Here is a 14701-nt window from a genome sequence, read left to right as displayed (position 1 = left end):
ATCATTAAACTAACATCTCATCTGCACCATGTGGGCGTGCGTTCCCTCATCCAGCAGTGGTCTGGTAGGATGAAGGTCCAGCAGGGCAGAACGACGGGAGAGTTCACTGGCTCCTGTCCCAGTTTGAATTCCCTGTGGGGGGGGTTGGAGCTGACGTTCATGACCCTCGATGCCAGTTAAGCCCCCACAATCTGTTCCCAGCTACTGACAACTGGTGTGTGTTGAATAGAAAACCGGAAATCAAATTGTGTGTGTGTGTGTGTCAGTATGTGGGCAGAAGTAGCTTTCTTGTTTCGCACCAACAGAGAGAGAATATGTGGTCTAACTCCACCACTGTGACTTTTGGATTGAATCTAACTGAATAGACTGTGGGACGACTAACAATGTGTGTGACGCATGTTGACAGGCTGACGCAGGCTGTGTGAGTGTGTGTGTGAAGAACACTGAGTATTTACCTTGGTGATGTGTCATAACAGCTATGTGCCGAGCTGAAGGTCGCTGCGTCTTTCAGGATCACTGTGAGTAACTCTGGTTGAAGCACGCACATCCCTCCCTCCTCTCTCTCCAGAATATCTGAAAAGCTGCTCTCTTTCTTTCCTTTTAACTTCTTTTGCCCATTCTATACCACCATATTTATCCCCGTAAAAAAACTCTCAATAAACAGAAAACTTTTTTTCTTTCTTGAAGGAATGATGTGATCCGACGGTATCTAGCGGTGAGGTTGAAGATTACAACTTCTCCCGTGTTCTACAGATTTATTTTTAAATCAACACTTTCATTTCATGACCGAAAGAACTAGATCGCGGGTACAAGCAGCCAAAATGGGTTTCCTCAGGAGGGTGGGTGGCATCTCCCTTAGAGATAGGGTGAGAAGCTCAGTCATCCGTGAGGGACTCGGAGTAGAGCCGCTGATCCTTTCCGTTGAAAGGAGCCAGCTGAGGTGGTTCGGGCATCTAGTGAGGATGCCCCCTGGGCGCCTCCCTTGGGAGGTGTTCCAGGCACGACCAGCTGGGAGGAGACCACGGGGAAGACCCAGGACTAGGTGGAGAGATTATATCTCCACACTGGCCTGGGAACGCTTCGGGATCCCCGCTTCAGAGCCGGTTAATGTGGCCCGGGAAAGGGAAGTTTGGGGTCCCCTGCTGGAGCTGTTACCCCACAACCCGACCCCGGATAAGCGGTTGAAGATGAATGGATGGACTTTCATTTCAAAATAAAAGCCCTCAAGCATTTTTTTCTGTGGACAGAATTCCTTCATTTGTTAACATGAGCAGGTCAGTGTTGTAGAAGATGCAGTGACTTGCAGAGCTCCATGAATTAATATAGTACGGGGTTTTAATTGTGGATTATTACTATTATTTACAAATTACCACACGTTTCTTATCCTTTCTCTGTCTAAAATAAATATAAATGACATTTATAATGAAACGAAATGGCCATTAAAAGGCAAAATCTATGTAGAAAGAAAGGGCTGACAACAGCAGCAGCAGCAGCAGAAACGCAGCTGGTGTGAATACCCGACGCATGAATCACGCAGCGTGTTGGAGAGCTACGGTGATTGTCGTGAAAACGCGAATGGCCCTCTCTAGAGTCAGTTGTCGTAAGAGTAGAGTGCATAGAGTGTGTGTGTACGTGGGAAGCGATTGGTGAAGCAAGAGAGAGAGAGCAGCGCTGACGGCATCGTCAATGTTATCGACTCCGGCCCAAGCAGGAAAAGTTAAGGGTGTTTGGTTTGTCCGTTCTGGGCTACTGTAGAAACATGGCGGTGTAACAAACACTCAGAACACTTGAATTACAATATGCTGAAAGGTTATTATGAAATTTTTACCAAATGATGGCAAAAAATTGTTGCCTACTGAAGCTTTAACACATCAGCCCCGACTGTGTGAATGCCAGGAAGTAGTCTGAAAAATCACATGATTGGTTGACTTGTGAGGAAAGAAGTCACCAGTTGATTACAATGACAGAATGGGATTGTACGTGGATTATGTTGACATGGCCGATGGTGGGATCAGGAGCTCTACTTTGGATAAAGATGTACTGGAACACGATGTAACCGTCTTTCCCTCGACATCAAAGGGTTAAACACACCTGCATCTGCTCCGTGAGCCGCCTGCAGCTCCTCAGAGAGAGTGTGTGACAGGTAGTACACACTGTATGTGTGTGATCGTGAGTGTAGTCTATTCTCCAGGGTATCAGACGCTGCATCGCGTCAGGATGTGTTCTGAGGCTGATGGGAGCCTTACTGACGTGGCCGAGCTGTGAAACAGTGACCGCACCTTCCACTTCCTGTTGTAAACGTCAGTCAGCTCTCCTTGTAGGTGAGGCATGGAGACCAGTAGTGGACTGTAACTAAGTACATTTACTCAAGTACTGTACTTCACTACAATTATGAGGTACTATATGAGTACATTTTATGTTATTTTATACTTCTACTCCATTTTTAAAAGAAAATATTGTACTTTTTATTCCATTAAATTTATTTGACAGCTTTAATAACTAGATACTTTGCATATTCAGATTATTAATAGAAAATTTAAAAAAATCAACTAATATATTATGATGTATTATCACAGGTTAAGTTACCAGGTAGTATATAAAGTACTAGCTCTTAGCTCCACCTTAACCAGCTGCAATATTACAGTGACGAACACATTAATGCATCACAAAGTATAATACAATAATATAATATATATCATTCTGCATAATGAATACTTTTAAGTTTGATAATTTAAGTATACTTTGATGCTAATACTTGCATACTTATATATACATAATAAATGCAGGACTTTTACTTGTAACAAAGCAACAAAGTATTTTTACACTGTAGTATTGCTACTTTTACTCAAATAAAAGGTCTTAATATCCACTGTTACGTAACCTCTGCTGGAGCAAAGACTGCTCCACATAACGGGGGATGGTTTTGTAAGTGTTTAAGGGTACACATATCTTGAATAAACTGCATGACAGTGATTTTCTTTTAAGACAAAAAAGGTGCTTTCTGCTGCCAAACACGTCCATAGATGGTTAGGTGTGTTTAATATTTGGCACTGACTGATACAGATTTATTCTGCACCTGATCATCGCTCACTACTCTATCCAGCCTGCGGTGCTGTGCATTAAAGTATGTATGTTTGTTTTTGTGGATACCCTGCAGAAACACAGTTGCTTTGTTGCTAATGGAGGGGAACATTACCTAGGGACAATTAATTTGTCAGTAGCATCATTGCAGAGAGAGAGAGAGAGAGAGAGAGAGAGAGAGAGAGAGAGAGAGAGAGAGAGAGAGAGAGAGAGAGAGAGCGGTGTAGTGAATGCAGTATGTGGGTGTTTGCTCCGGGCTGAACTAGTGTTGACACTCTAATTTCCTGCTAGAGGCTCACTGTGTGTGTGTGTGGTTTACAGTAGTTTATGCTCCACTGTTACTTTTTTACCTCTAGTGCAACTCAATCCAAACAAGCCTATTTGCAGTACCTACCATATAAAGGGAAAAGAGAGATAGCAAAGCAGGTTGTCAGGAGGACTTTATATTCAGGAAAGACAGATTAATAAGAGAAAGAGAGAGAGAGGAGCTCAGGTATATTCTATTCTCCTGTGGATTTCAGCATCCGCTACACAAACTCCAGCATGAAATGTACCGTTATGCATACGTCAGCAACTTGGTGTGAAGGTTCAAATAGCGCTGTTGTTTGAGCCAGTTCAACCTGCTAGTGTTACACCTCTTGATGCCTCTCAGTGTTGCTTCTATGGCTGTACATGTGTGTGTATGTTGCGTCAAACTAAAAACTCAATAGGTCGGGACTGGTTTTTCATCTGAGACCAGAAGCCAAGGCTCTCAGCAGCATCATCCACGTTCTCATCCCAACTCGACACATACTAATGCTTTGTCAGACCCCGTGGCGCCACTTTTTGGTCGCGGTAAACACGTGTGCTTAATGTTGTGAATTAAACAAAAACACTTGCTTCGGTTCAGGTTACAAAACCACTCAGTTATGTTTAGGAAAAACAACATGGTTGGGCTTAAAATTACTACGTTTGTACAGTGAAAATGTGACTGAACGTTGTGAACACGGGACACAAACAAACAGCTGATTGTAAAGTGAAAGTGAAATGTGACGCACGGGACACGAACAGCGGTCTCCTGGATGAAAGCCTTGGGTTTGTTGGACCCATCCACCTCCACTCCCACCTTCCCTGTGTGTCTCTTTCGCTCTTTAAACTACGTCACCAAACTCCCGGCGCATTTTCTCGGAGTGTTTACTGTTGCCGCAAATGGGTTTGCATTGTAGTCAATGGAAAGCCCAATGTGTCTCCTACCAGCGCTAAAGGATTTCAAAACCTCCCCCAGAAAAAATAGTTTTCAGAGATTTTGTTTCCTGCATTCTGGTGACTTTAAAAGAGTGAAAATAACAAGTATAGTAAGTATACTGCAACAGATAACGAAAAGGAAAAAAAGAGTGAACATTTTTCATAAATCGGGAGAAATATGGGAGAATTGTGACCCCGGGAGGAAACTGGGAGAGGGCGATGAAAAACGTGAGTCTCCCGGGAAAATCAGGAGGGTTGGCAAGTATGGCTCGGGTTGAAATATATCAACTCGTCGCCCGGCACAAATTTGCGTCCATTGGCCTCTTTGCATTGATATTGTGTGTAATCGCTTCGCTCTTGGTGTTTGAACGTACCATTACAGATTTAGCTCATCAGTGTTTATTTGCTTTTGTATTTTGCATATTGATTTGCCACGTCCTGTGGGGTGGAGTAGATTTCCCAGCAGTAGCCGTACATTTCACGATGTTGCCTGAACTAGAACTAATGAATTTTTACATCAAATTCTTGCCTGCTGCAGGGTTACTGTATATATGACACGTAATATGGGGCCTCTTTTTTTATGAGGAAGTGGGTCAGGAAGGTGGCGGAGTCTTGGAATATTTGGCAGGAAAGTCATTAAGTGTTGACCCGAGGGCCTGGTGGATTATGGGATATTACAGTACAGTGAAATCAGGGACACACACACACACACACACACACGGGTCCAGATGAACAAATGGAAGCACACACGCACACACATGCATAATAGCACATGATGGCGACGCGGTCGGGGAGGGGTCAGCAAAGGTCTCTGGCAAAGTTCAACTGAAGCTGGCAGCTTGTGTTCAAGTACAGGCTGTGTGTGTGTGTGTGTGTGTGTGTGTGTGTGTGTGTGTGTGTGTGTGTGTGTGAGCTTTTGTAATGTGTGTGTGTGATCAGAGGTCCTGTGTTAAGGACAGGCCTGCTAACTAGGCCAACAGCTGCTTCCCTGGCAATTCATCTCCAGTCAGCTTTGAAGCCCTTTCCCCCCCCCTATTATTTCAACACTGGGACATTTTGCATATTAATGCAGCTCGTATTCTAGTACACTGACCAGCACACATGTACACAAATGCTTATTTAAAAACCTCTTTGTAGAAGCGTGTACAAGTGTCCAGGTGTGGACTCCAAGCCTTCTTTATGTATTCAAATAGATGCAGCATATTCACCTTCTCCGTGTGAGTGTGTAGCAGCGTGGGTGGTTGTGATTGAGCAGCACAGAAATTAGACTTTAAATTCAGAAACGCCACCGCCACCGCTCCGTCCCTCGACCACCTATTGTGTGCGTCTGCCCTTTGATGGTGGACGGTCCTCTCGTTCAAAGAGATCCTCTGCGTCTCTATTACGTCTTTCCTCAACAGAAAAAAATATGTAATTACAGAATAAAATGCTTGAAAACTAACACACCCACACCCACACACACACTTCCCTCCTCTCTGTTTCTCCCTGAGACACTCTCCTCTTCCTCCATCCCTTCCTTCCTCCGTCCATCACTCTCTCTGACACACACAGTGAGGTGCATTGAAGCGAAGCAGAGCACACAGCTGTGAACCAACCCAGAGGCGTGTGTGTGTGTGTGTGTGTCTGACAGCCTGGACCACTGAGACACAACCAGAGGCGTAAGCAGGTCAACATGAGAACGAGGGCAGAATGACTGTATGAAACAGAGAGAGAGAGAGAGAGAGAGGTGGAGTAACACAGGTCGATCCAAAGAACTGTCAACGACTACGTTTACATGCATCAAATATTCCAGTTTTTGCCCTTATTCCGAGAAAGACAATATTCCTACTAAGATGTTTACACATTATTACACGGCTGTATTGAATACTTGATTCTGATTGGTCAATCATGGCGTTCTGCAGTCTGTAATTTCTTTATAACAGACCGTTGCTGTGTATAACAGACCGGTGCTATGTATAACAGACCGTTGCTATGGGTGCAGCTCTGATGTAAGACTCTGGCGGACCGTTTTTGTGTCAAAATATTGATTTCTTAAGTAAGTAGCCGCATAATAAGCGGGATAATGTACAGCTAGCGGGTCATTGTTGTGAAAGAATCCCCTTCAGGGCGATGAGAGACCCCTTCGCTTTGTGTCGAGGTGCAGCATCGCCCTGTCGGGCACTCTTTCACAACAATTAACGGCTCGCTGTACATTATCACTTACTTACATCATGAAGTTTAAAAGTAGGTGTGTTTCTCCTTCTAACCAGAAATGTGGGCTTTTCTTCTGGGCATCCATCTCTGCAAACTGTCGGCTAGTTGGTTTGTGTATGACGCACAGAGCTGGCCGCAAACAGGCAAGAGGCCGTAAAAACCCCAACTGAGACGCATAATCTGAATGTGCTGTATACATGTCCAAACAATGCTCCTAAAACCTGAATAATATCAGCATATCCCACATGTCTTAATCTGAAAATGCTCCATTTGTAATAAGGCCTAATTCAGAATATCCAAACAGAATATACTGTTAACATGTCCCCTATCAAATTCAGAATATTGTCATAAATTACGTAAACGTAGTCAGTGTTTCCTCTATAATTACAATATTCATCACCTACACACACACGCACACGCACACGCACACGCTGCCTGGTTAAGCTGTGTTTGAGGGTTGATAAATGACCACAGTCAGTGGTCAGCCTCTCTTCCTCTCCACAGCTGCTCTGCCACATGCTCACTTGGGGTTGTCCAACACGTACAGCAGGCGTCTAGTTTCACCGCGGTAAACTGATGGAAACGCTTGTCGTGCCGCAGCAGCAGCAGTGTGTGTTCACTCAACAGAGTCTCCCATTTGCACCGGTACACACTGCCACGCTGGGTTCGGTCATGCTGATGTGGGTGTGTTGAATATGAATATTCCACCAACACTGTGATTTTCACTATTCACCAGGGCTGGGACGATTCACCATCTCCTGATTCGGTAATATCATGATACTTGGGTGCCGATTTGATATGTATTGCAATTCGATATTGCAATTTATTGCGATTTTGTTTTTTAAATTTTTACTTTTTTAACATAATACCATGGGAAAAAGTTTAATCATACACTTTTAGGGACTTTTACTTTTGAAAATATCTAAATTAATACAGAAAGAATGTTTGATTTTCAGCATGTTTGTAGTCAGAGATGTCCTGAAGTCTAATATATCAGTCATTGTCAGGAATTATTTATTAAATCTTTTCCAGCAATGACATTTCCCTCACAAATTAGTTGTATTTTCTTTTTAATTTATAAGGGACATGTAATGTTTTATACTTCTGGTGAATATAATCCAATCAATCTTATTTCTATAAATGTATTTTGTATGTACAGTTCCCTTTGTTAACACCTTATTTTGAAAACCAGACATAGTCACACGTGTATACTTCCTCTAACTTCTCCAAGCCCGTCTCTAGTTCTCCAGTCAGCTCCGTTCTCTTTATACATCCATGGTCAGCTCCATCGGGGCCGTTTCAATGCATTTAACATAAATGTCAGTATATGGGTGCTCTAAAGTTGTAGCGTCGGCCCATTTGACCACGGAGATGGCGTTAGCCAGCCGTTTACTACTCTGTAGACTGTAGTCTGCCAGTGGCGTAGGGGTCGGCTAATCTGGTCCCGTTGGTTAATGTTAACTTTCTCAACTAACACTTGTGATCCTGGAGAGTGACAGCACATATTGAGAGAAACTAGTATTTTCTTCAGCCATTGTTTAAAAAAACAAGCCAAAAATACGTGTTCAGAGAATTTTTCTGCCTCCACTTAACGCTCCGCCCACAAAATACGTCATCATGTTTCCTAACAGAAAAGAGGTCTATTGCAGAAAGAATCAGCACTGTTGTTTTTATTAATACAGTCCTGAATATATCACTGACAAAAAGGTAACTACTCCTGCTGAGAAACAGCATTAGCATCACAATTTTGTCCAATCTGCATAAATCCAATCAACATTCATCTCCGGCACATGGACAGTGAGAGAGATATGTGTTTGTGTGATGTGTAAAACACCGAGCAGTTTGTTTGTCAGATGATGAGAAATCTTCTTCTTGCCTCATCAAACTGAGCTGACATCTTTGTCTCAAACACTCTCCCTCTGTTGCTAAGACTAAAGAGCTGTTTGCAGTGAAACAGAGCAGAATTCACCCGCAATTTAGGTTTTCTCTTTTCCCACTAATCAGTGTAATTATGTGTGTGGTAGACAGTGACGATATTTGGCGTGGCTGGCTCTGTTCTTACCAACCGCCACGTCATTCAGCTGTCTGAGATACAGAAAGGGTCACAACTGGAGAAAGGGGTGGAAAACCAGCATCTATTTGTCCTTGTCAACATATAAGATACACATTTTCTCTTTGACAGCTCATTTCTATATAATCATTATTGCATATAGTAGCCTATCAAGGCCCGACTGTGACGCTTCTCTCTTACATGAATGCATATGAATTTTAAAAAGACGTTTCGCAGTCAGAACAGATTCAGACGGACCGACATATCTATGGTAACTGTCACAAAGAGAAAGGACAGGAGAGGATGATGGGTAACAAGAAATGTGCCAGTGGCTGCCCATCCATGACAGGAATCAAAGTGGATTGACAGAGAGAGAAAAGTGTCTGTGTCATACAGTCAGCGAAGCAGCTCCGAGTGAGCAGATACACCTTTCACTGAGCGTGGCTGGAATAACTAGCAGCAAACTGGCAGTGGTTGAAAGTAGAGAGAGATGGGACCGATTCGATCCACTATTGGCGTTGGGCTCCGATATGATGTAATTCACGTAACGGTTATCAGACTGAGCTCACCGATCCATGTGCCGATCCATATAAATATGTAATAATGGTGGAGAATGTTCCTCCGGCTGCAAAAAAGCTAGTTTGCTCTGCTAGCATCTTTAGCACGGAGGTCGTGTTTATCTCCCAGAACAGGAGTTAAAGACTAGAAAATAGTCTGCAAATGAATCGATAATGAAAATAATTGTTAGTTGCAGTCTTACCCCTGATAAAACTAATTTATTTCAAAACTAACGCTTGATAAAGCTGAGCCTGGCTACATTGCTCCATCACATAACGGAGAGAAAACAGACAGAATGTATTCAATATATTCAAATATCAATGATTAATAATCAGTAATAAAATAATAATTGACAGATTAATCGATTATCCAAATAGTTGTTAGTTGCAGTTGAAAGTCATACACAAACAGTCACGCACACATTTGACAATAAGCGCTGGAATTGATTTGATTATTAATTATTTCTTTTGTTTTCTTTCGCAGCTCTGATATCTGCTGGTTGCTGCACCAACTCCTGTAGGAGTGTAAAGCTTTGGGACAGGTGAGTCACATTGACAGATTTTTTTGTGTGATTGTATTATTAATCCCTGATTATCCGCCAAAAACAATTTGTTTTACAAGATTACATTTTGAACACATCATGATAATGTTATAATTTATGGCCCAATAATAATTTTTACTGAACAGAGCTTGAAGGAATCATAATGTAACTCAATGCAACCTCTGTACGTTAGCCGTTCTAATTTGGCTGAGCAGGACTGAGCTGCCAACCGGTTGCTAACAGCTGACTTGCTCTTCTCTTGCCGATTTCTGCCGTTAGTCTCGAGCCCTGATCCCCGGTACGGCACCTGCCGTACTGTCGAAAAACGAGTACTCTCACGTTATCCGAATTTTGGAAGTTCGTGGTTTGGGTTAAAATACGCAGGCTACATTTGTTACGTAAAATAACTACACTTACTGTGTAACTGCTGTAAGTTAAGTACGGAAGTTATGCAATAAAAATATGGTTAAATTAGTCAATGTTTATGCTCAATTGTACTCTGTGGTTTCTGGGTATTTTGAAGTTTTAACAAGCTGAGGAGTACTTTACATTCTACAATTGAACATAAATCACATTAAAACCTATGTTCTGAACCAGCTACGGCCATGACTGGTGGAGCAATTTTTTGTAAAGGTGGCTTGCAGTAATCGGAAAAGGCAAATCGTGTGTGAGTATGAGAGGTCACCCTGGTGTGACCCCTGCGTTAATGCATTGGCCGCAGGGTGAGTGATGGCGCTGGGTTAATATTTAATGATGAAGCAGTTCTTAATGGGTGAATAAATCAGTCTCCATCCTTACCTGGAGGAGGACGGATCCCTGCATTCTGCTGAGCACAGGCTCCACACACACATACACACACACAGATGCATCCATGTGCAGTAATTGCACCATTTCCTTCTTGTCTTTCAGCTTTGATGCCTCCTGACCGTGACATGCCCCTTGATCAGATGCTGCTGTGACAACACACACACCCCAGAGACAGAAGAAGAGGGTTATTAGCAGGATGGATGGATGGATGGATGGATGGACGAGTGGATCTCTGGATGGAGAAATGATCATGAAATTCAAAATCAAGCAGTAAGGGCGAAGGAGCAGATGAGCGAAACAAGGCGACAAAACACTGTAAACACTTGAAAACCTCTCTCCGCCCTGTCTGCTGCTGCTGCTGCTGCTATGCATTTCCCGTGGACCACCAGAAAAGACTGATTGATCGGACGGACGGGCAGAGGCTCATCCCTGCGTTGCCAAAATGAAGAGAGGAAAAATAAATAAGACAGCTGAGAATCTTTGTGTTGCCAACAAAATAGTCCTACCTCTTTGGAAAGCCAGAGGCCATCTGGATGAAAGCACCCGTACACGGAATAGTAACACTGGAGGTTACAGCCCCTTTCTCTTCACAGTCACGTGCCAGTGATTATTTTAAAACTTAATGCCCAACATGGTAACTTCTTTTACAAAGTCATTGTGGACCAGGAATTAAAAGCACAAGAAGTTACTGAGTCTTTTTTAACTAAAAGAGGAGTTATTCAAAAGATAATTCTGTTTTTATTACAACCTTGGTCTTGTTTTCGTAGCCTAGCATTGTACTCATTAAAGTCATTGATCTAGGAACACTCGCTAAAAACAGTCCAATAGGGCAAGAAACACAAGAGGTAAGACTATCAGACAGGTCACAAATAAGACAGTTTTGGAGGTTATACTGAATGTGAGTGCACCACAAATGCCGATACATCAGACCGGCAATACGTCAGCCAGCGTAGGATAGCATGACCACGCCCCCTTTTGGGGGAAAACAATCCCGTGGGTTACAGAGTAAACAGAAGAAGTTGAAACACGTCTCCAAACTTCTACTTTAAAAAAAACGGTAATAGTAATAACGCTATGCCGAAGAGTTGCTGTGCAGTTGGTTGCACCAACAATAAATCAAAAAACGCCGTGTCCTAAAGAATATATAATTGCTTAATGGCTCCAAGCTATAGACCAGACCAGCATGGCGTCGAATTTGTCTAAATTATAATCCAAATATACGTCAGATTGCGTTGAAGTTAATGGGATCTTTGGTTTTCTTTCCCCAAGAAGGTGGCGCGGCCTTGACTTTTTGCGACGTACCCGTATGTGCCAGTCTGATGTATAGTAAATCCCTCACTTCACATGAAAACTATGTTCACACAATACATTAATATCGTTGTTCCCACGAAAAAGGGAAAACTGCCCTAACCCACAATTGGTAGCAGGGCTGACCGGAGCCAACCCATGATGGTATCCAGCTGCTAAACATGTGGTTTCAAAAACCATTGCTTTTAAAAGTTTCAAATTGTTTTATGAGAATGCCAAAATTATTTGCTCTCAGCTTCACAAATGTGAATATTTTGTGGTTTCTAGAGGATCTTTTGGATTTTGAACTGTCGGACAAAACCAAACATTTGAGGACAGCATGTCCTTGGGCTTTGGGGAAATTGTAATGGAGGATTTTTCGCCAATTTGAATGAATTTTTTGACATTTTACAGACGAAACGATTAATTGAAAAAATTATCGTCAGATAATTTTGACAAGATAGACAGATAATAGAGCGCAAGTATAAACAAAGAGGCTGTTAAGGCGGACGTGTCGGTGTGATGACGTTTAGTAGTCTCATTTAGCCACTTGTTAGCAACCGCCTTTTTTAAGACACATAAAAGCTTCAAAATTCACAAGTGGGATATTTACTGACGTATTTTATATTGTAGAACAAAACGTTAAAATCTCTACCACATACTGTACCTTATTTCAAGCATCTAACTAAAAACCCATTAAAAAAAAACATTGACTTCCAAATGAGGGAACCGGAAGTGCTAAAATGCTCATTTCCGTGTTTTAGGACTCATTCCTGTAGCACTCTATGGTTGTAGCCCTAATCTTGATGAGTACAATGTTATTATTACTGATTATTATGATGAAAACTACGACACTAAGAGTCAGGTTGTAATAAGCACCAATTATACTTTAAAGACCTCCGTCAAACCAAACAATTGTTTTCTTTGAGCATAGCTTCTGTTTGGAGTTACAACACAGCAGTTAATTCAAATTAATAGACTTTGACACAGCAGTTACCAGCACAGCGAGCATTTACCTCCAATTGATGAAAATAAGCTGACAGAGAAGTTGCCATATTTTGAAGTATGCATAGCTTCTGTGTATTCCTGTGTAGTTATGAGGCATTTTACCCAGGGTGCTGTAACTCTAAGGGTTACAGAGAGAACATATATGGGGGTGGGGTGGGGGGTTAAATATGTTGTTGTTTAGGGGAGAAGGAAAGGTTTACTCATTTTCTGCTCCTCGTTCAGCTTTTGTGTCAAGGTCCGCTCCTATACCGACAGTGTTAGAGTACTCTAAACCTTGTGTCAGCGTTCAGTCATATATATGGTGCTGTGCGTGTGTGTGTGCTTGTCATTTTCCACACTCCCAGGTATTTAGATATGGAGGACCACGAGAGTCACGTAAATAGTAATAGAGCATTTCATTGATAAATTGATACATTTTATTAACATATGAATAAATGGACAAAATTAAAATGCATACAGTCTCTTTTGAAAATAAACTTCAAACGTAGGTTTACTTAGTTTGTAGGTTTACTCACAAAACAAAACTACTTGGTAAGGCTAAGGAAAAGATCGTGGTTTGGGTTAAAATAAGTATGTTTGTTACGTATCTTCTGGACTCTACTAACTACAGTAAAATAAGTCAACGTCGACTTTCACACTCGACACAAAGAGCGGTATCCTGGGTGTTTGTTTGACTCATAGATCCTCACCTCCCATCCACAGTATGCAGACTTCCTCGCTCTTTATACTACGTTATTTGCTCTGATTGTTTAATAATGATGCGGATGGGGAGTTAGATGAAAGCCTGGTGCATCCATTGCAGACGCTAAAGGGTGTACTGACCAATTTGACGGATTGGAGCGAGAAAAGGTTGATATTAACCACTCAGCCCAACCTTCAGTGAACCCATAAATGTGCTGGTATGTCTTGTGCTCCTACTAAAAATTACTAGAAGTTTGAGTTTATGACAGAACTAAAGCTCTATTTACTGTGGGTGGGTTAGTGGAGCCTTCTTAGATTTAATGAATAAATGCTCCCAAATACCTTTGCAACTGTGTTTTGTGCTTAACTTTCACAGAGGAAATTAGATTTCACTGCACCAAATCCAAGGTCAAGATTTAACAAGAAATGACTTACACGACTTGAGGTTTGTGTCGAAAATGTGTTTAAAAATCATCCGTTAAAGATACACCAGGGCCGGTATGTTTCATGACAGGGAGCTTGGTTTCAGCAGGATTAGCATTAGGGGGACGTCTGTCCTCACTAAAATATGTGTGAGATAATTTATCCCCAGAATGTTTACTTTCTCTTTAAAAGTATTTTCAGGATTTTTTCACCAGCGGATGAAACGATCAAGATGTGTTGTCCTTATAAAACTGGATGCTTGGGTGTGTGGAAAATGTGACATTTTACTTGGTGCACACACAGTGGCTCACAATAATATACACATACAGACATACACACATATACATTTATCCTGAATCCATACTCTATAACCTCTTCACCCCTTTTTTTTTTTTTTTTTTTAGATTTGGTGACAGATGAAACAAGACGAGAACTATAATATATTATCAAAGACCTTTATGTTTTTAAAAGTCAAGAGTAGTATATCTGCTTAGTTTTATAAATATATAACTACAGTTATTATTTTTGACTTCTTGGTATTATATATCTAATTATTATAACCAGAGATGTATGTATAAGCTAATAAAGTGTCTTTATGTAAAATCCACTCCTTTGTTGGTGTTTTTGTTGGATACACACACAAACATACAGCTGTGAAACCCAGCCTTAACCACACACACTCTGAGTGTCTGTGTGTGACGACGGCTGCCTCGCTGAACCACTGCGTATGTCACGCGTGGGTTGTCCACACCCGCAGCGTTTCTACTGCTGCTGCCAGCCCTTTCTTTCTACATAGAGTTTGCCTTTCATAATGGCTATTTAATTTCATTATAAATATCATTTATATT

At 41.8% G+C, this 14701-nt stretch overlaps 1 protein-coding gene across 2 annotated transcripts in view; it reads left to right on the top strand.

The window, feature by feature from the left end:
• LOC141774367 (uncharacterized) overlaps positions 1-14460 on the top strand; it is a 34111-nt gene extending 19651 nt beyond the window's left edge. For both annotated transcript variants that reach the window (XR_012595319.1, XM_074646999.1), the window contains exons 3-4: positions 9590-9647; positions 10557-14460. Coding sequence is in view for 1 of the 2 variants with exons in the window: in XM_074646999.1 (XP_074503100.1) it covers positions 9590-9647; positions 10557-10572 (74 nt within the window). In the remaining variant the exon portion in view is untranslated. The remainder of the gene's footprint in view (positions 1-9589; positions 9648-10556) is intronic.
• Positions 14461-14701: the final 241 nt, after the last annotated feature.

The sequence above is a fragment of the Sebastes fasciatus genome, chromosome 9, assembly GCF_043250625.1.
Source record: "Sebastes fasciatus isolate fSebFas1 chromosome 9, fSebFas1.pri, whole genome shotgun sequence".
NCBI classification, from domain to species: Eukaryota; Metazoa; Chordata; class Actinopteri; order Perciformes; family Sebastidae; genus Sebastes; species Sebastes fasciatus.
The sequence above is the reverse complement of the archived record's forward strand: the minus strand, read 5'-3'. Positions and strand labels throughout refer to the sequence as shown.